The sequence below is a fragment of the Astatotilapia calliptera genome, chromosome 3, assembly GCF_964374335.1.
Source record: "Astatotilapia calliptera chromosome 3, fAstCal68.1, whole genome shotgun sequence".
Classification (NCBI taxonomy): Eukaryota; Metazoa; Chordata; class Actinopteri; order Cichliformes; family Cichlidae; genus Astatotilapia; species Astatotilapia calliptera.
This window is the reverse complement of record NC_137424.1, coordinates 37,848,688-37,868,608: the sequence shown is the minus strand read 5'-3', so window position 1 is coordinate 37,868,608 and position 19,921 is coordinate 37,848,688. Positions and strand designations below refer to the sequence as shown.

The following is a 19,921-nucleotide window of genomic DNA, read 5'->3' as shown; positions in this document are numbered from 1 at the left end:
TGCTGTTACAACACAATAAGGGGATATTAAACCGGCTCTATAATGCCACCAAAATGCCATGTCAATATCTTCCCCACTGCCAATATAACAAAGTGCTTCCTTTGCTTTATTAGACAGTGAAGGAGAGATATCAAATACATTCTGACAAAGTATAAACTCTACACACCGCTTGTGTTTGCATTCCATAAATATTGAGGGTGTAATGCAAGCAAAGCAGCGCTGAGCACAGATGAACGGATGAAGCACAAAGTGAACGTGCTGTGTTTGAGAGCACGGAGCTGCTTTAGAATAAATATCTCCTGCGAGTCCTGACAAGTTATTTTTAAGACTTGCCAAGTTCGAACACTTACCTCAAACAAGTACTTCACTTAATTGCTAGTTAGCTCTGCATAAGTGCTGTTGAAGAGGTGATTTTGAATGTTATTTCTGTCTTGCTTTCAATTTTCAAACAGCTGCTAATTGTTTTCTTAAACCTGTGTTTATTTTTTTTATTTTTTATTTTTTTTGGCCTGTCCCGTTTGGCTCTTTTGCCATCAGAATTGTTGTCTAAAGGCAAAGAAAGATGCCCAACGGATTTACTTTACCAAACTGACCATCCCAGCCTTGCTGTGTTTATTTCCCTTTTTTTTCTATGACGACATTTCACAAACTTGTGTAAAAGTTCTGGACACTTAATAAAAATAAGCGTTTAAACCGTGAAGGAAGCTCTGCTACACGAGAGCCTGAACGACAGAGAGAGAGACACGCTTGCTTTTTGTGGATGCTCGCTTGCCCTCGCGGGATGGATCACTTTTCAAACGAGGTCTGGAACGCTGCAGGAAAGGATTGGTTGACACAGAGTTTCAAGAGGCTCAGACACCAGAGCAACTAAATCTAAAATCCTATATAAGATTACATAAATAAAATCTCTTCTTTGAACCCCAAAAATTCCACTTGAGGAGATCACAGAATCAATACACTGAGCAAATTGATACATTAGCACCTTTTCTAGGGAGGTAAGCAGCCTCAAGTAGCGAGTGCTTCAAGGTGAATACTAATTCAGGCATTATCTGCTCCCGATTCTACCCTAACATCTCTGTAACAGCTGACAGTCTGCATGAGTTAACTCCTTCTGTGACTTCTCACACCGGAGGCAGAGAAATCAGTCATGCACACTGTGTCTGACTCTGACAACCTTGCCACCAGATGCTTTTGAATTATACATTTGCGGATCGATCAAACTTGCTTAAGTAATAGAACTCCAGGCAGGTCTGTGTTACGGGGCTCCCATTACATTGGCAGGCTGACCTAAATTTAGGAAAGCTAGAAGACTGATTCCTCAGTAAATCGAGAGATAGCAGAGCACAGCCTCCCGGGAGAATAGAGAACTATAGTAAAAAAAATAAAATAAAAAAATAAAAATAGGTTTTTGTCTCAGTTTCAAAAAAGATATATTGTTAAATTCATTCAACTGAGAAATTCATAGAAGAAAACGGGTTTATATTTATACATATGGATTACTTTTAAGCTACCACAATTTTAAAAAATACCTATCTATGTTCTGACACAAAGAGGATGTAAATGCATGCTGTTTTTCATTTTTAACAGCAAGATCAGACACAGAAAAGCAGAATTGCATTACCAATTTATGTATTAGACTTACAAAACATACAATTTTAAAATCCGTCTTCTTTTAGAGAAAGACTAAAGTATTAAAGATGATAACAACTGATGGTGATGTGCTGGTTTCATAATACTAAATATAAAAGAAAAAAGAAAAGAAGAAACTAAGACTTGTAACAAATAAAAATCAATATATCAAATAAATAAAATTTAAGGTGGATCATGTTCACAGAGTTCAGACTAAGTAAAAATGTATTTCTAAGATCATCATTTATTTAGCATTACTCCTCCTGAGTATGCCATTTAATACTATCCTAATCATAATCAAAGTCATAATAATATAATAATATAATTTTTAAATGGCATACTAAGGAGGCGTAATGCTAAATAAATGATGAATTAAGCACTTCCTAATACCTTAATAATGCTTAATAGTGTGACATTATTTTAAAGTGCTACTGATTCTTTTTTATATTTTACAGTTTTAGATTTGACTTATCCATATTATATTAGTCTGCGGCTTTGCTTCCTTATAACGTGCACTAACTAATGTGTGCTCTGAACCATCGTCCCAGTCTCAGCCTGCATGCCAGAGCAGATGTTCTTTATGTGTCGGTCTGTGTTTAGTTGTAATCACACACGAAACACCAACACAATGGTTCAGTGGAGGGATGGAAGCAGCCAGGTGATGACTTTCCAAGAGGTCAGCGCTCATGTAATCTCACCAAAGAATCTTTTTGTTCATGTTCTCAGACAGATTTCACTGTTGGCACACTCAAAGTGGGTCATCGTATGTCCTTGTCTTAAAAGTGCTTTCCAACTAGCTACTACTGCCATAGAGGTCTGATGGAGTGCTGCTGAGATGGTCATAATTCTGGCAGGTCTCCCATCTCTGCAGAGGACTTGTGAAGCACTATTAGAGAGACCACTGGCCTCTTGACCAAGGCCCTTCTTGCTTGCTTACTCACTTTGGCCAAATAGCTAACCCAAGGTGGAGTCTGGATGGTTTCAAACGTCTTTCAGTTCACAATTACTGAAGCCACTGTGCTCCTGGGAACACTACAAGACATAGAAATGGGTTTATATTCTTCCCCTGACCTATCCTTTGCAACAATTTCATCAGACATTTCTACAGAGAGCTCCTGGAAGTTTGTGGCAGTGGGATGATTGAGTGTGAACCACAGGATGTTATATCCAAAGCTGTGTGCCTTTTTAAAAATTTAAAATATACATTTTAGCTTCTGATTTTAATAATTTTGCAAATTTACTAAACACACTGAAGAGGAGTTTGCACACTTTCAAATGCCTGTATATTTGTATATTTGTGGGAATACATGATTTGCAGCATTCCCACTCAGGAATGAAATAAAATGCTTTTGGGGGTGGTTCAAACGAATTGCTTCTTCTACTCCCGGTGATTTTTCTAAAACACTGTCAACAAATGTTTGAAAGCTGCAATTTGATTTCCCTAAGTGCTGATTTGTTTGGATGAATGCTTTTAATACAAGAAAATAAAGAACAGAAAGGAGTGGTGTTTTACACAGTGCATAGAGTAAAAATACGTCTTTTTTTAATTAAAGAGCAGTCTTGAGCTACCCCACGTTTTCTATATTTTTCTAGGAAAATAGGAATGGGTGCAGGGATTTATTGAAACAAATACAGTATATGAGGCAAAGGAGTTTGTACAATTCTAATAAGCCTAAAAGTCAATATTTGGTGACATGGCCTAAATTCTGTTAGTAGCATCTAATTTCTTTAAGTTCTTTAAGGACATTTAAAACGTTTCTTTAGATCTTGGCTTTGATCCTATTCTGCTTCAATAAAGTTGAGGTCCGGGCTCTGGGGAGGCCAATCCATGACTGATGGTGTCCCACTGTGTTTTCTTTTAGTGTCTGTTGGGAATCATCTGATGCTTTTTAGAATTTATTGGTCACCATACGTCAGACCTTTCCTTCTTTCATAATAACATCAATTTTGACAAGATTTTTAACATGGCTGGTTGGAATGGATCCCCAAGCTGTGGGAGAGCCTCCACCATACGCCCTCACACTCTCACTGTTATTGTACCTCCTCTGTACATACTGATGATAGTTTACACCAAAAATTTCACATTTAGATTCATCCGTCTATAACAGCGCTCCCCAACCATTTTGCGCCACGGACCGATTTATGTCTGACAATATTTTCACGGACCGGCCTTTAATGTGTCGCGGATAAATACAACAAAATAACACCAGTACCGGTATCAAAAAAGAGAAGATTTAGTCATAACACAAGGGAAAAGACCCAGGGAAACGATAAAAACAATAACAAAATAACGACAAAAAACAATAAAAACCCTGAAAACCATAAATTTCACACCCGAGCCTCAACTCTCGCGGCCCAGTACCAAACGACTCACAGACCGGTACCGGTCCGTGGCCCGGTGGGTGGGGGCCGCTGCTCTATAAGACTTGCTGTATAATTTTGGCAGTTTCCATTACTTAAGAATTGCTTTTTCACAGCAATTTTTCCACTCAGACCATTTCTAATGAGGCTTCAGTGAACAGTAGATTGATCAGCTGAAGCAGCATCCTTCTCTGGGCTTGAGTGTGATGCTGGGCCAACCGTATATCTAAACCATTAAGAAAAACTGTCATCTGGAACTGGAGTATAGTTTTAACCAGTATGTCAATTTCTGCACACTGCACAGTTTTTGCAACAAAAAATTCCCCAGTATCCTGCTGTCAGATGTATTTTTTTGTATTTTGTATTAGACACCAAATCAATACATGCACCTTCTGTTCCCCATCCCCTGTAAACAGGGAGAAATGATTTTTGGGAAGCTGGAATTACACTATCCAGCATTAAAAGCTTCTTTTCAGCCGCGGTGACAAAAGGCTCTTTCAGTGTACAGGGAGTCATGCTGGGAATATTTTCTGATATCATTAATACAGCTTGTCGCTGCACAGCACAGAAACACTATAAACATGAAACAAAACATCAATTGCAGATTTTTGCTTGTTACAAGCGTCAGATGTTCTAATTATGCTCGGCTTTTTCAGGCCCTCTCAGTAGTAACGGTGCACACGTCGGGTTAATTAGCCACTGAAGATGGACAAAAGCGTATTCCCCAACACATCCTTGCATATTTGGCACGTTCAGTGCCGGCCACTATTATCTAACATTAAACCCATGTGAATGTGAAAGACCTATTGATGGGGAGCACAGCCTTAGGATCCAAACAAGGCATGCCTCTGATTCAAGAGCCTGCAATGGCTCAGAGGCCGCTGATAAACGGTCTGTTTATGTGCTATCGGAGCCCGCAGGGGTCAGGCTTTATCCTGCACTGTCATTGCAGTCCTGTACACAGTGTGAATATGAAGACAGTGGGAGCTAATGCAGTTTAGTTATCTCAATTTCAAAATGCCAACAGGGTCAGCTGTGGCTGAAGGAGTCCAGATTGCTCGTAGCTCGTTGAGCGCGCGCCGCTGCCAAAAGCTAGGAGGAAATGAGGGACACGAAAAGGAAATTATTTGCGAGGCAGGTCTGATGATGAGGGTTGGGGGTCAGCGCAGATAATACTGGCTTCTTAGCTGAAGTTTATCAGCGGAGTAGAAATATTGTTTACGTGAGATTAAAAGCAGACCTACAAAGATAATAAAAAAATGACGATACGGTCTGACAGAAACTAATGATGTCATTGGCAACGGCTTCCTGGGCTGTTGTCATAACATTTCCTGTTGTATTAATATCATATACTCAAACTAAATCACCACCAATGTGAAGAAAAAAAAAACCTAAATACTAAAACATATTATACTTTAAAACTGTATTTTTTATGCCATGCATTTATACAACACATCATATGCCTTCTAGGTGGAGAGCACTACTTTCTGAACAGGACATGATTCATCCAAAGACTATTTTAACATTTTAAAATCAGAAATAAGAACTAATAGCCATCTAAATGCGCAGTGTCCTTTCCTTCTTTCTGCCTGGTAACACACAGTTCACGATGAAAACAATTACCAGCAAAGTTCCTCCCCATCATGCCTCTCCGTGTCTAAGCGCATCTGCCTTTGTGTGATTTCACTCTCTATTATTTATAACAGAAAAAGCAGTTTTCGAGTGTTAATAATTCATAGAAATGCCCAAATGTCTCTGCAGAGGAAAGAGTAAATGGTGGAGTGAATGAGGGGGTACTGCTGTGGTTTACGGCTCCTTTTTATCATCTGTAATTATTAATCCTTTGTTTTTAAGGAAGATGTCCGCTGAAGCAAAGAGGCCAATGTGTACCAATAAGCTGCACCATGACTGTCTAATTTAAGATCACAGCAAAAAGCTGACCAGAGGGAAATTGTGGCTCTGATTTCGTGGATTAACAGCAATCTTAAAAAATAAAATCTGCTAGCTGTTGTTACTATAGTGATAAAAACAAGTAGAGTCATTTTCCATCTGCAGGTTTTGTATTCTTGGTGGTTCTCGGAGTCGTTTTCAGTGAAAAGTCGGGTTCTGTATCATAAAAGAATGCTGTATATCAAAGATGGAAGCCATTAACTGCATCCGAACATGCTCATTGTGTCCTTTAGTCCCACCCACTTTATGTTTGTGCCAATGGGAGCTCTGAAACACATTACACGGCTTGATAATTATAAAGTTTGAACAGCTTTAGGGTATAAGCTGCTCCAAAGGGCAAAAAAGTACTGTTGGAGTCTAAGGGGAGGGGCCAATAGTGCAAGGACTGATTGTAGGTGCTGATGCTAATGTTTTATTTACAGTGTTATAAATTTCTGCAGTTCTGCTGGATCCTCACTGTTATTGTTCATGATGCGAAATCCAGTGTGTAGCTGTCCTCTTGTTTGAGGGTGGTGTTGAGCGACTAATCAATAATGGTCACTGCACCGGTTTAGGAGGGTTAGTGCTAACAAAGCTGTATTCTGGGGGTTGAACAGTGTATGGGATGTCTTGTGGTTCCTTCTTTTGCCTGGGCTTGCCATAGTTCCAGTGATAACAAACATACTCTATGCTAATCGTGTTAGGGCTGTATGGAGGTCCATGGGAAATTCTGTCCACTGAAAGAAGATTATTTCACAGTATTTTGGATTATTATTACAAAAGCAAACACTTTGTTTAGCAAGATAACCTCATTAAATAATGCTACTTTTAAGATGTTTAAAGTGGAAAAGCAACTGAAGTAAAGTCAGGCTCAAGTTTGGCTATAAATGAAACGCACTGTCATCGTGGGATTTTAACGGACATAAAGTGTAACTAAGCTCCTGTGGCCAAAATGACCCCCTATTAACAAAAGCCTTGTACAGGCACATACTAGTTTTTAAATTCTGCAACATAATGTATTTTTTTCATGCTATGCGTTGCAGAACAATTATGACAACATGTAGAGCTCCAGACAAAGACGCACCATTCCAGGGCTTGGTTTTAGCATGCGGATCTGGCCAGGACCCTTACTGGATACAGGGTGGGAATCGAACTTGTGATTCAAAGGTGTGGAGTCTTACCACTACACTACACAGATGCATTTCTAAAGCTCACGTTAACCATGAACCTTAATGCTTACTAATGTGATGCTTTAGTATGGATAACTTTAAATGACAATACACCTTTTAAATGAACGTTTCCACTGGGTTTAGTAGTTTACACTAAATCACCTATCAGCAAAATGTCTCTGTTTTGTTTTGTTTCTCATTTCTCCGAGACAAATACATCACGCAGGGCAATATTCTTCAAAACTGTTCAACAGCAGGCTTGTAGAGTTTTGCAGCCCACATATGAAGTCATCATTTTCATGTTCCCTGTAACCCCCAGAAGGTTGATTTACTGAAAATCTTGTGCTACCCAAACCACATAATACTTTAAAATTAGATTCCTAATTTCTGGAAATGCATTTGCCCATGGGTCGAGAATAACTTTGCGTGTACTGAAAGTGTGGGTATTGTGTTGTTGGTCTTAAATCTCACTGGTAATTATCTTTTCTCTTGGTGGCATTGCTGGGTTTTTCCTTTATTAATGGGGATTATAATGTTTTGCGAATAGGAGATTTTTTTTTCCTGGACTCGGAGGAAATTATGGGCGTAGAAGATTGAGTGTGATACCACGTCGTTTGTGTCCCCGGGTGGATGATCAAACACGATAGAAGCCAGCGATATCAATAAATACATCAAGAACACAGAGGGAAGGCTGCTATCAATCCTTGCATGCAATGGAGCTGTGTTGCACGTGCGCTGCTCTACGCTCACTTTGTTGAAAAGGAAGTACAAAAAAGGAAGGCATTCAAAGTGGTTGCTTAAATAATTCAGCATCCACCAACTATTCAGGAATTTCCTGTGGTTTGACTAAAATCAATAGTTTGGCCTCTCTCTTTTCCACTCGCTAAGTTTCACTCGTTTCCTCCCTCTTGCAGAAAATCAATTCATGACTACATTTACTCTTAGATTTCAGAGTTTCACTATTTACTTTTAACAATGACACAATTAAGGGTGCTCCCCGTCTTAGAGCCTACGTCTGTGATCTGTGACAGCAGAAGGGAAACACATAAAATAAATAAATGGCAAGTTACACAAATAGAACTAAACAGCTTTCCAAGGGGGAATCTGATAGGTCTAGGCTTAGAGACTGAGGAGAACTGTGTGGTGGCACAGAGTGGAAAGTCATTGTGTTGCTGTATTTCTCTTCCCTCTTCCTCTATTTACAAGGCTGACAGAAAAGAAAAAACAATGCTTTTGTACTCACGCGTCATCCACATAGCAAGGATACGGCATTTGCTGGGCAAAAACTCCCAGTGGTTGGGTTTTTGAGGTGTGCGCCCGTATAATGCCATGGTCAATCATATCCTGCAGGTAGGCGAAGCCTCCCCATATATAGCGCAGGTCGTTATAGGGGTTGTCTCTGGCTCCGGGAGACCATGACCTTATTAAAAGAAGACAGACCATGATGTGTCTTAGCAAAGGGCAAGTAAACTACAACCAGAATGGTCAGAAATACTACCCGAGATTATAAGTTATTTTAGAGGTTATATAGAGCAACAGGAACTTTATTTATAAAGACCTGATTGCTTGACAGGACAAGGATCCACTGTTTTTTATATATCTAGACTTACACCTGACAAATATTTTCAGCTTTCTGCTCATGAGTCTAAGGAGAAGATATACCAGCCACTTTTACATAAGCTTTGTAATTTCAGAGAAAACAAGGTATAATTAATAACACTAATTATGGTCTGGTTCCATTTACATGGTTCGGAGCCCCGGTATTGTGTATGCTCATTGTAATGTACTAAAACACTAAATAGAACTGGATGATAATTAATTTGGTCATTTACATCTGTGCTACGATGGGTCATAACGTCTGCTGGAGACTGCCTATCACAGCCTTATAGCTTTAAATGAAAGCTTGATTAGCATTCAGATTTGAAATGGGGAGAAAATAAAGGCAGGTTCTTTAAAAGGGATCATTAATGGTGACACTTGGTGAAGCTTAAAGTCAGTTTTCTGTGTCATTAAAAGTGGCTCTTGTTGCACTAAATTACTATGGTAGCCTGTGCTAAACATATAACCTGGGTAGGAGTGAGCAGGTTATGTTCAGAGTTTTGGTTAAAAATCTGTTTCTTCTTTCATTGACAGCTTAGTTTTTGTTTTATATGTGCTAATTCTCAAGCTGTACCTTACATTATAAATGAAACCCAGCTGTGAAGTTACAGCAGTGCAAACTGTGCACTGATGTATAGATGCAGTATGGAGAGTATCAAGCTGCTAAAGATAGTCTGTTTTAATCTACTGGAATTGCAGCTACTAAAGCTCAGAAAACTCACCGAGTAGCAACTCAGGCAATAAAATTTGTTTTTCCTTGATCTGCTGACCAAACTATTTCTATATGTCCTTTATTAGGCTATAGGACAGTAACATCTAATGATTAAATGTATGAAGTTTAAAGTTTCAGAGCTCAACTCTGCAGCCATCGCATTAGAAATAAACAGCAGCAAGAAGAGCAGCACTCAGCATTAACTACAATTAAACTGTTTATTTTATTGCTCTGTGCGCTACATCCTGAGATTAATGACTTTCTGGAGCATTAATATCTCATCTTATTTGCAACAGTGTTGCATTTTACTGTTCCATTTTTCATGTTGTTTATAGATTTTTATCCCCATTTTATCATCATCATCTGATGACGTCTGCGATTGAAGTAGGTGACACTCATAGGGATCATTTTGCACAGAAAAAAAGTTTTACATGTAAAACGCCACTTATTGTGTGAGCTTGGCTTGATAACTGCTCTCATGACAACTGTTATCTCCTACTGGGATTTAAAGTTCTGTTGAGCCAGCCAGTGCAAAGAAAGCCTGGCTTTGTTGAACTTCTGGCTTTATAGCGTAATATTTACCCATATATATATATATACTAGGGGTGCAACGATATTCGTATCGATATTGAACCGTTCGATACAGTGCTTTCGGTTCGGTACGCATATGTATCGAACAATACAACATTTGTAATTTATTTTATCAACGTTCCTTCTGACGATGCTGTCTGTGTTGAGCGCTCAGTGAATCTGCGTTCGACTACTCCGCCTAGGCTGCACTGTCGAGCGCAGATCCACTGAGTGCTCAACACAGACAGCATAGTCAGAAGGAAGAGCGCAGGGCACCTCCCCCACTCTCATTCAGATCTGGCGTTTGGAATTATTTTGGTTTTCATGTGACGTATGACCCTGAAGGTAAGCGAGTCATGGACTAAAGTAAAACAGTATGTTGGATGTGCCATGCAATGCTCAATTACATGGGTGGGAACTAGTGTGTTAGCGCAGTTAGCTCGTTAACGTGTTGGCCGTCTAGCCCCATGCACGGGCGATTGGCGGTAGCTCGTTAACGGAGATTTGCCGTGTTGTGGCGTTAAGGTCATTTCAACGAGATTAACCTGAAAGCACTAGTGGGAACACAACGAATATGACTGCACATTTACGCCGACATCATCCTAGTGCAAAGACAAAAACAACAAGCATGCTACTAACTTTAGCCGAGTCATTTAGACAGCTGTTAGCACATGATTCTCCTTATGCTGCTGAGAATATAGCCCAGAAAAGAGAGTTTATTACATTTCTCTGTAATAAACTCTCTTTTCCAAAGATGAGTGATTCCTCAATCAGATACAGGGCTCGCAATATCGCTAGCCTGACGTCCTGGGGCTAGCGATTTTTTCAGTCGGGCTACCAAAATCTATCTCTTCCCTGCCCGTCGGGCATAAAAATATATGTCAATGCTTTTGCATTCTTTCAGAAATGTAGCTGGGTAATTATGTCATTGGCATCGGTGAGCCACTGTCAATATGTGACATATTGAAATCGCGTTTGAATTTGCGCTTGTTTTTTTGCTTTCACTTTGCAATGTGCGAACTGTGTATAGAGAGCGACAGCACTGATCTGTGAGTGATGATAATTTGTGCACCAATTCCTCTGACATCGTCTTATTAATCGTTAGCTTACTATGCAAACATGACAAGTGAAATCTCCCGCAGCTTAAACATGTGAGAGGTTGATCGCGCAGAGAATCGCTGAGCTTATGTGAGTGAGCGTGTAAAAGCATTTCAGTTCTGCTGAGCCAAATAAGACAGGTCAGGGTGAAGAAGTGACAGCCAAAGAAAAGCTTACCACAAAACGGAGAAGTTATGACAAATCAGACTATAAGGCAAAAAGAAAGTGCAGCTTTATGGTTTCATGGACAAAAGAATTTCTGTGGCTGCAATATGACGAACTAAATAACCAGGGCTGCACATAAGTGGTCCGCAGGTGCGCATTCGCTGTCAAAATAAAAAACACGCACAAGGGTTAGGGTTAAATTTAAAAACTTTACTTTTGAGTTAAAATATATATTTATAATTTAATAAATGACAAATTAAAAAGGCATGAACATTTTTTTTGTATCGAAAAAATATCGAACCGTGACACCAAAGTATCGAACCGAACCGAACCATGAATTTTGTGTATCGTTGCACCCCTAATATACATATACACATATGGCATCAAGTTCTTTAGTCTAGTATTGTCAAAGAACCAAACAGAGACATCAATCAAATGTGGGACAGAAGAAATGGCACAAAAAATATAAAATTAGGTTAAAGTCATTTGGTATTCAGCAAAAAGAACGGGTTTTTATAACAGTGTTACATACCTTCTCCTTACTGTCCTGGTACTTTCTACTTCATCAACATCCATGCGGATTTTGTACTTGACATAAGGAGGTGGGAGGCTGGAGTTCAGCTGGAGGTTTTCAAAGACAATCCCGGCCCAGAACGTACCGTTTGTCAAAAGATCCAGCGCTCTATTCACCAGTTGGCCTTCAGTGGAGGCCGCCTCAAACTTGTCCAGATCCAAACACTGTCAGCAAACACAGACCCACACAAATGTCTTACTTTTCTAACATCCTATTATATTTACAGTAAACCATTCTGTTTTTGCAGTCTTTCAGCAGCCACAAAAGGCAGGCAGGAGCTCACTGGGAGAAAGGCAGATGGATATTTAGAAAAGAAAGTATGATTCAGCTAGTGACTAAACAACACAGAGTGCAGTTCCAAATTATCTGGAGATGCCAGGGGGTGGGAAATGTTTTGAGTTTCAGTAGAGACAAGCAAATGAGATCCACCCTTGCTAGCGTTCCCTTGCTCGGTAGCCTTGTCCCCCTGTTTCACGAGACGATAATGAGCTAGCCATCCTGGGAGGCAGTCACACCTGACAGCTGTCCACACATCTCAATGCTGCAATAGTTTTATCATCTCTCCCCTCAGGAATCTGTATTGTATATCCCACTATGGTAGGAAAGAAATATCACAAACAACACCATTTGTTCAGCACATACTGGAGGATATTAGAGCAGTGAAGAGCTCCACGGGCCCAAAGTTTGGACAAGTGCTAAATGAAATATAGGGACAAGCTGTACAAGCTGTAGCTAATCCTAGTAACAGCGGCCTCATGCTACCCAACACATCATTTGAGCAAACAATTTATTTTTTTAACAGCGTCTTTATTCAAACCTATTTGTAGGCACAATGTTTTTCATACAGATGTACTCGGTGAACCTGATTCTTCTGCATTTACAAACGTCCTTTGGAGCCTTTCCAATCTATGTTTAATCAGCTATTTGTGCTGCTACAAATCAACTTTATCTGCCCATGTTAATGAGGCTTCAAAAGTTATAACAGCTCATACAGTCGTGTCATCCTCAAGTGCCCTTAATGTTTAAATAAGATTAGTGCGGCACAACATTCCCAGTAAGCACCAGAGGAGTTTCATCTAAAGCCAGCGATTAAGTTCTGTCCCCAGAGTTACGAAGACATGGCAGCGCATTTTCATAATGACCTTTTATGCTATTTATAGGTTTGTTTCTCCCGTCTTAATGTTTTATAAATCTCGGCACTGTTGGATTAAACAGGTTTATGAAAGAAATGACATGCAATTTGAGGCTCTAATTTGCCTCTATTTAAAAAAAAATTAAGAAAGATGCAGCCTGAGTCTTTAGTGTTAATGCTGGTGGTGGCAACACAGAGAGAGGAGCCATGCCAATTTGAAAATGAGCACAAATTGTTGGGTTTTAATCTTTAGAAAGTAATTGGCTCACACCAAGAAATCATTTCAAGGATACAAATGACTCATTTGGCGAACACACATTTTTCCTCTAATGTCCTGTGTCTGCACATTGGAAACTTGTTAGCCTCCTCCTGCCCATGTATGCTAAAGCTATCGATTTGCACTAATAAAGGATTGTAGTTGGTTTTGTTGACCAGTGACTGAAAAGTAAGAAAATCAGGTTTAAATAATGTTAGCCATTAGTATTTTCTGTTCAGTTCCCTTGTTGTGTACATAAAGCATCCACCATGTATGGAACTAAATGCACGACTACATTGTCTTAATGACCTTTTAGCGTCTTTGCAATGCCAATCCTAAAAAATATGTCATTTCCCTAAACATGTACGCATCCAGACAAGCGATCGCTGCAGTAAAGGCTGTCTGATAAGTGCTCCTTATCCATTCTGAGCAATGCAATTTCCATTAGGGCAGAAAATAGATTGCATTACAGTGGAATTTTATTGTCCGTGTACGGCAAATCCTGAGGGACCTAAGCTGTCATTTTACCTGTGCTCGGATTGATATTGTGCGTGTGTGTGTATATGGGAGGGCAGGAGTGGGGCGAGGTTGGGCTTTGTGCATATATTTGATCGTGCAATTTGGAGAAAGAACAATTTTGCTTTGAACTGTGGCACAATCAATATACAGGATGAATGTTAACTCTGGATGGTTCACTAGCCCATAGCAATATTGCTATATGATTACCAGGGAAGGGATGCTGTGGTAGACCTTGCTGTGCATTTGACAGTTCTTTAAGTCAAGGTTCTTCAAGTTTAATGAACACTAGAGGCCTGTTTTCTAATGACTCAAAAGTTGAGTTTGAGAGCAAGATTTGAAGAAAACAAAAAAACTGATGTCTTGATTTTGGCTTGAACAATAGCAGCGCAAGGATACACAAGAAAAGAGCTGTTTTCTTCAACCCCCCCACCCCCACCCACCCAAAAAGAAAGCTCTCACTGATTTTACTAAAAAGCAATTTTGCTTGACTACTTCAAAGGTTATAAAGCAACTCCAGCCAAAGAAATCACACGGGTAATATCAGATAAACAAAAATAAATAAAGGAAAGGCAAAGAAAGAATAGAGGTGGAAGGGCGAGAATTATGTTTAAAAAAACTTAAATGTCAAAGAACAGCCCACTCTTAGAAAATCTTTCACTTCACTGGAGAGGTCGCGAAACCCTGTGGAAGCCGGATTTATGAGGTGTTTTGCATTTACAACAAAGCACAAGCAGATAAATTACATACACGCAAGAAAGTGGAGAGAAGCTTCAGCATTTCCGAGGTGGAGTTGTAGACGTTCCGCCAGTCGCTGGGTGGCATGCCGGGTGGACGATCTTCTGGAGGCCCGTTGTACAGGAAGTTGGCCAGCAGCTCAGGTGTCCACCCTGTGCCATTGAGAGGCGCCTTGAGGGTTCCAGCAAACACAGGATTCACCAGCAGAGCCTGATTTTGAAAGCAAGAAGACGGGTTTATTTATATTCTAGGATTTAGGGTTTCTCATCCGCGTTATTGAGGGAATAACTAACATTTAAATGAGTTGGTTACAATGGCCACCTGTTAGAGGCTTCAAATTAATGTGGTATGAATGCAAATGAATATTTATGAGAATCAAAAGCCTTAAAAAAAAAGAGAAATAAAGAAAAAAAGAAGGGATGATAAAAAGGATGGGGGAGGGGCAGCTTTACTCTTTGCTGGAGCTGACATTCATTTTTCTGCAGAATTAATTAACAGCATTAAGATAGATGGCAGTGTTGTACTTGCGGCTCTAAGATGCACATCAGCTATTCTCCTCTATGGCCATGAAGCTCATTTACAGCACAGGGTGTGTACGTGCACAAAAAAATGCATTTGCATGGTACAGATGTATTAGGACCCACAGAGAGAACAAATGCAAATCAAATCTCCTCCCTGGAAATGCACAAACAAGGCCGCGTGTACGCACCATGAAAGAGATAAAGGCGCAGGTCCTCCCCTTCAATTCCCTTTCACTAACATGGTAAGGAACATGTGTGTGACTTACATTCATCTCGGGTCATAGATCAAGACGCAATTTCCATAATCACGCACCCAATTCATAAAGATAATACGCTGAGAAGCGGAGGAAAACTGAACCTTGCTGCAGCAGTAATGGCCCACTTACATACAGCACGTTACATGAATATGTATTTTGTTTTGTTTAGAGAAATAACCATTTCTAAGTTTCTTATGCAATAACCCTTTGAGAATAAGGCTATTTGACTCCCATCTATTGGTTTACATGTGTTTGCCCTCAAGTTACAGCACCACAGTCACTCCCCTCCCTCTCTCACACAGCGTTCCTTCGCTTTCCAGTTGCTCTGATATTAACACCCAAGTATTAAACTGACACCGTTCCTGTAATGACAGTTTTACATCAAAGTAAAATTAAAACACTGATAAGAAGAACGGGGAAAATTCACTTCAAACCCACAATGAAATCACCCATTTAATATAGCTTTTTTAAAATGTGACCCTCGTGCTGCGGCTAAATGTGGTGACCATTTCAAAGTGGACGATGCGGAGCCTGACTTTTGGTCAGCAAAGGGCGCTGCGCGTCAATTGAACAAAGTGGCCTCTACAGTGTGATATTCAGAGTTAAAGATTCAGATATATTCTGCCCACTGTGCTCAGTGGCATTTCAGTGTCAACACTTTTGATCATATTCTGCTTAACCTAAGGACAAAGTGTCAAATTAAGTAATCTCTGCACTGCGTGTGACCTTTAAAAAAAATCAGTACATCTATCATCGTGGTGGCTACGTTAAGGACACGATCCATCAAAATTGTCTTTTGAGGAAATAAAAAAAATCGGAGCCGTTCTGAAAGTGCAGTAAGAGAGAGTTATGCTGGCAAATTGACCGTAACTTTTTATCCGGTTCAGTAGTTCATCTCTTCATCCGCCTACTGCTGCATGCGCTTAAACGCGTAGTCCGGTGCGTAATGTTCAGTGGCATTTTAAACCACACAGATGTGCCCTTTAACCTTGTTGGTCATGTGATGAAGTGAAGAATTGAACTGTAAAGGTAAGGTGAAATATCGGGTCCATGGAGAGAACTTAATCCAGATTCTGTATGTTTGTTTGTCTGTCTGTTTGTTTGTTAGCAGGCTAGCGTCCACAGTTTTCAATATATCATGTTAAATTTTATTTTATTTTATAACAATTTAACATAAACCAGTGACACACTCCGGGGCCTGATCAACCCTGGCAGGGCCTCCTTGGATGAGGGTGTCTAGTGATAATGGCCGAAACACCCGATGAATCCAAGGTCCACTACTGACGATGTGTCCCAAATTTTAATATGATAATCTAGATCAGAATCCAATTCCCAAACCTAACCAAGGAAAAAAATGGCAGATTAGCTCAAGTAAAAGACTGAAAGTTAAAGCACACAACGATGTGTGCCGCTGGTAAAGTTTCTGGGCTGCCTTTCCTCATAACAGCCATCCCAACAGCCATGGTTAGGTTTTGGGCGACTGTGGTTCAGGGGGGTTGGGAAGTTCATCTTGTAACTGGAAGGTTGCCGTTTCGATCCCCAGCTCTGTCTGTCTTGGTCGTTGTGTCCTTGGGCAAGACAATTCACCTACCACCTACTGGTGTTGGCCAGAGGGGCCGATGGCGCGACATGGCAGCCTCGCTTCTGTCAGTCTGCCCCAGGGCAGCTGTGGCTACAACTGCAGTTTGCCTCCACCAGTGTGTGAATGTGAGAGTGAATGAATAGTGGTATTGCAAAGCGCTTTGAGGGTCTCGAAAAGCGCTACATAAATGCAATCCATTATTATTATCCCTCAAGATTTTCTCCATTTAAAGCAATGCCTTGTCAGGGATTATAACATCTAGTCCTTTTACTGAATATTTTATTGTTTTTTCTTAATTTTTGCTGCTCTCAACTTTGCACTGTCCACTTTCTGCCGTGACCAAGAAAATTTCCCACCTGTGGGACTAATAAAGGTTTATCTTATCTTATCTTATCTTACATGAGTACCCAGGTTAGCTAAGACCTTCATCTGAAGGTCAAAGTTGCCCTTTGTGGCCGTTGTGTTCTCTGCATGCTCTTGTAATACATTTGTAAGCGGATAATTGAGTACGGGAAGAGTAACATCCATAATGTGACAGTAAGTGGCCCTCGCTCAGAGGAATGGGCTTTAAGATTTTCTGTTGTGCCTCTGTTAAAGGGGCTGATGTTTACATGCACTATCAAACAGCACTTATTCAACCAGTACCTACAGGTGTCACTGAAGCAACCAGAACTGTAATCCTGCAGATTATAACTATGTAAAGGCAAAAAGTATTCCCAAATACTCTTATGTCTAAGCTGTCTTGTGCTCGGTATTTCCTTTTATTCATCTTAACACCCTAAATCACCCAACTCAGATGTAGTTGTGGTGGCGACGGCAATTGGTCCATCAAACTAAAGCTTGTCCGTGACCTTGAATGACCTCTGAAGATGACAAACCTCGGAAGCCACCGGCTTCGGAACGAGAGGTGGACAGAGGGAGAGAAAGGGAGAGGGCTGGGTGGGGAGAAAATGAAGACAAAGGAGGATTGCTGGTCCATTTGTGTAAAGGTTAGGGCTAGGGTAATGAATACCCTAGCTATATGGAGCTCCCAATGTCTGCTTCCCTCCAGCTGCCTATAAGCTCATTTGGAGTGACACTGGAGTAATGTCAGTGTCAAGGAAATACGGCGAGAGGCAAAATAGAGGGAGGAGAGGAGAGGGTGGAAGAGAGAGAAGTCCGTGTCCTTTACTTCTATAGATAATCCTTTCTGCTAGGATGAAAATTATCCTGCACTTATCCATAATTACTTTCCTCTCTCACTCTCCACATTTAACAGAAGGTGTGAATAAATGATGTACACAGCATGTACATTCTCACCTGCAGCAGATGTAAGGCTCATCGTTCAAAGAGAAAAAAACACACCGCAGTAATTATAAAAGACACTAATGTATGTTTACTGTTTTCTTCATTTAGCTCTACTGCAAAAAGAAAGTGAAGGAGGTCGTTTTGCATTTTTTTGTATTTTTCAGAATTTTTTATTTTCAGTAAATCTCATCACCAAGTTTGCTGGTGACTTTTTATGTGGAGCTATGTTGGGGAGATGATCCACTCCACTTAAGATCAAAGTAGGCTGTATTAAGCAGTTTCTTGTGCGACAGCAATTTGAAACAGTAATCCATGCCTTTGTAACCCTTCGGCTGGATTACTGTAATTCTCTTTATTTGGGGTGAGTCGATCTTCTGTTTTTCCACTGCAGTCTTTTAACCGGCACTCGTAGATGCGAGCATATTGCCCCATTTTTATATGCACTTCATTGGCTGCCCGTGCATTTTAGGATCCATTTTAAGCTGCTTTTATTTGTTTTTAAATGTTTGTCCAATGCTGCCCCTCTGTACCTCTCTGAGCTTCTTCATCCATACATACCTTCCCGGTCCCTCAGGTCGGCAGACCAGCTCCTCCTGAGCGTGCCCAGGACAAATCGTGAGCTCAGAGGGGATCGGGCGTTTGCTGCGGCAGCACCAAGATTGTGGAATGAGTTGCTTTCACATGTTAGACAGGCACCTTCCTTATCTGTTTTTAAATCACGTCTTAAAACACATTTATTTACCTTGGCTTTCAGAACAGCAGGACTTGTTGATGTCTCTTAATTAGTTTCTTATTAATTATATTATTTTGAATTTTAAGATATTCTATATGTAATTTGAACTGTTTTCTCTTTGCTTTATATTTGTAGCACTTTGGCCAACATTGTTGGATGTAAAGTGCGTTATAAATAAAGATGCTATGCTATGCGTCCCACAGTGTACATGAGTGAGACATCCCTGCTCTATGATGTCACAAATCCAAGAGTAGTAAAAAACAAAAAAGCCAGCAATGTAAAGTTCAGAAACTTTGACCATGTTTAACATACTGTACAAACCAACCATGGTAATGTGTGCAACATTACATAAAATAAACAACCATCGAGAGTCTCACCCGTATTGTATTGACTTGTGAGCTATTTTGCAGAAAATCCCAAACACGCGGTCCGAGTTCATCCCAAGAGTCAGCCAGCTCCCTTAACATAGCCAAGGCGTTAAAGGTCCTATTTGCCTGAAACACAGAAAACAATAATCTATAATTTTACACATTTGTCTCACCTTCTCACCGAAAACATACTCGCTGCGCCAATACAAACATGAAAGCACTCCACAACTGCACTTTCAGCTAATCTCCCTGGGAACTCATCACACTGTAACACTGCCATCCCCCCCCCCGCGGTGTTGAATGTAAATGGGGTTATTTACCACTGAACATTCACTTGTAAACACCCCGACTATGTCTGGAGTGAAGAGGGCCTCCTGCGCCAACACCGGGCCGCTCGCTGTGAAGTCGGCAGGTTTTCCTCATGCTCGTTATGTATTTTCAATGCAAAATTCTCACAGCATGTCTGTTGTTTGTTTTGGTTACGCAGCTATCAAAACGATGCAAATCTCATGCACAAATGTCATGTCTTTGAAAACAATATATATTTATTGCATTGCATGAACAAGCCCTCTGATTAAATGTTTTATTTTCCAGCTCTGCACTAATGCGTGACATCCTCCTTTTTTGTTTTCATAGACAGATTGCAGGCACCTTCTACCAGTAATTAGTCTGGTCCTATGTATGCAAGATTTACATATATTTGCATGCTAACTCTTAATTTAGAA

The 19,921-nt window shown here is 40.3% G+C and overlaps 1 protein-coding gene across 1 annotated transcript in view; it reads right to left on the bottom strand.

Moving 5' to 3' along the window:
* LOC113018657 (phospholipid-transporting ATPase ABCA1) overlaps window positions 1-19,921 on the bottom strand; it is a 181,231-nt gene that overhangs the window by 128,853 nt on the left and 32,457 nt on the right. Inside the window, exons 10-13 of the mRNA XM_080290303.1 lie at window positions 19,206-19,322; window positions 14,461-14,658; window positions 11,765-11,970; window positions 8,332-8,508 (exon numbers count right to left, since the gene is read on the bottom strand). Coding sequence (XP_080146429.1) covers window positions 8,332-8,508; window positions 11,765-11,970; window positions 14,461-14,658; window positions 19,206-19,322 — 698 coding nt within the window. The remainder of the gene's footprint in view (window positions 1-8,331; window positions 8,509-11,764; window positions 11,971-14,460; window positions 14,659-19,205; window positions 19,323-19,921) is intronic.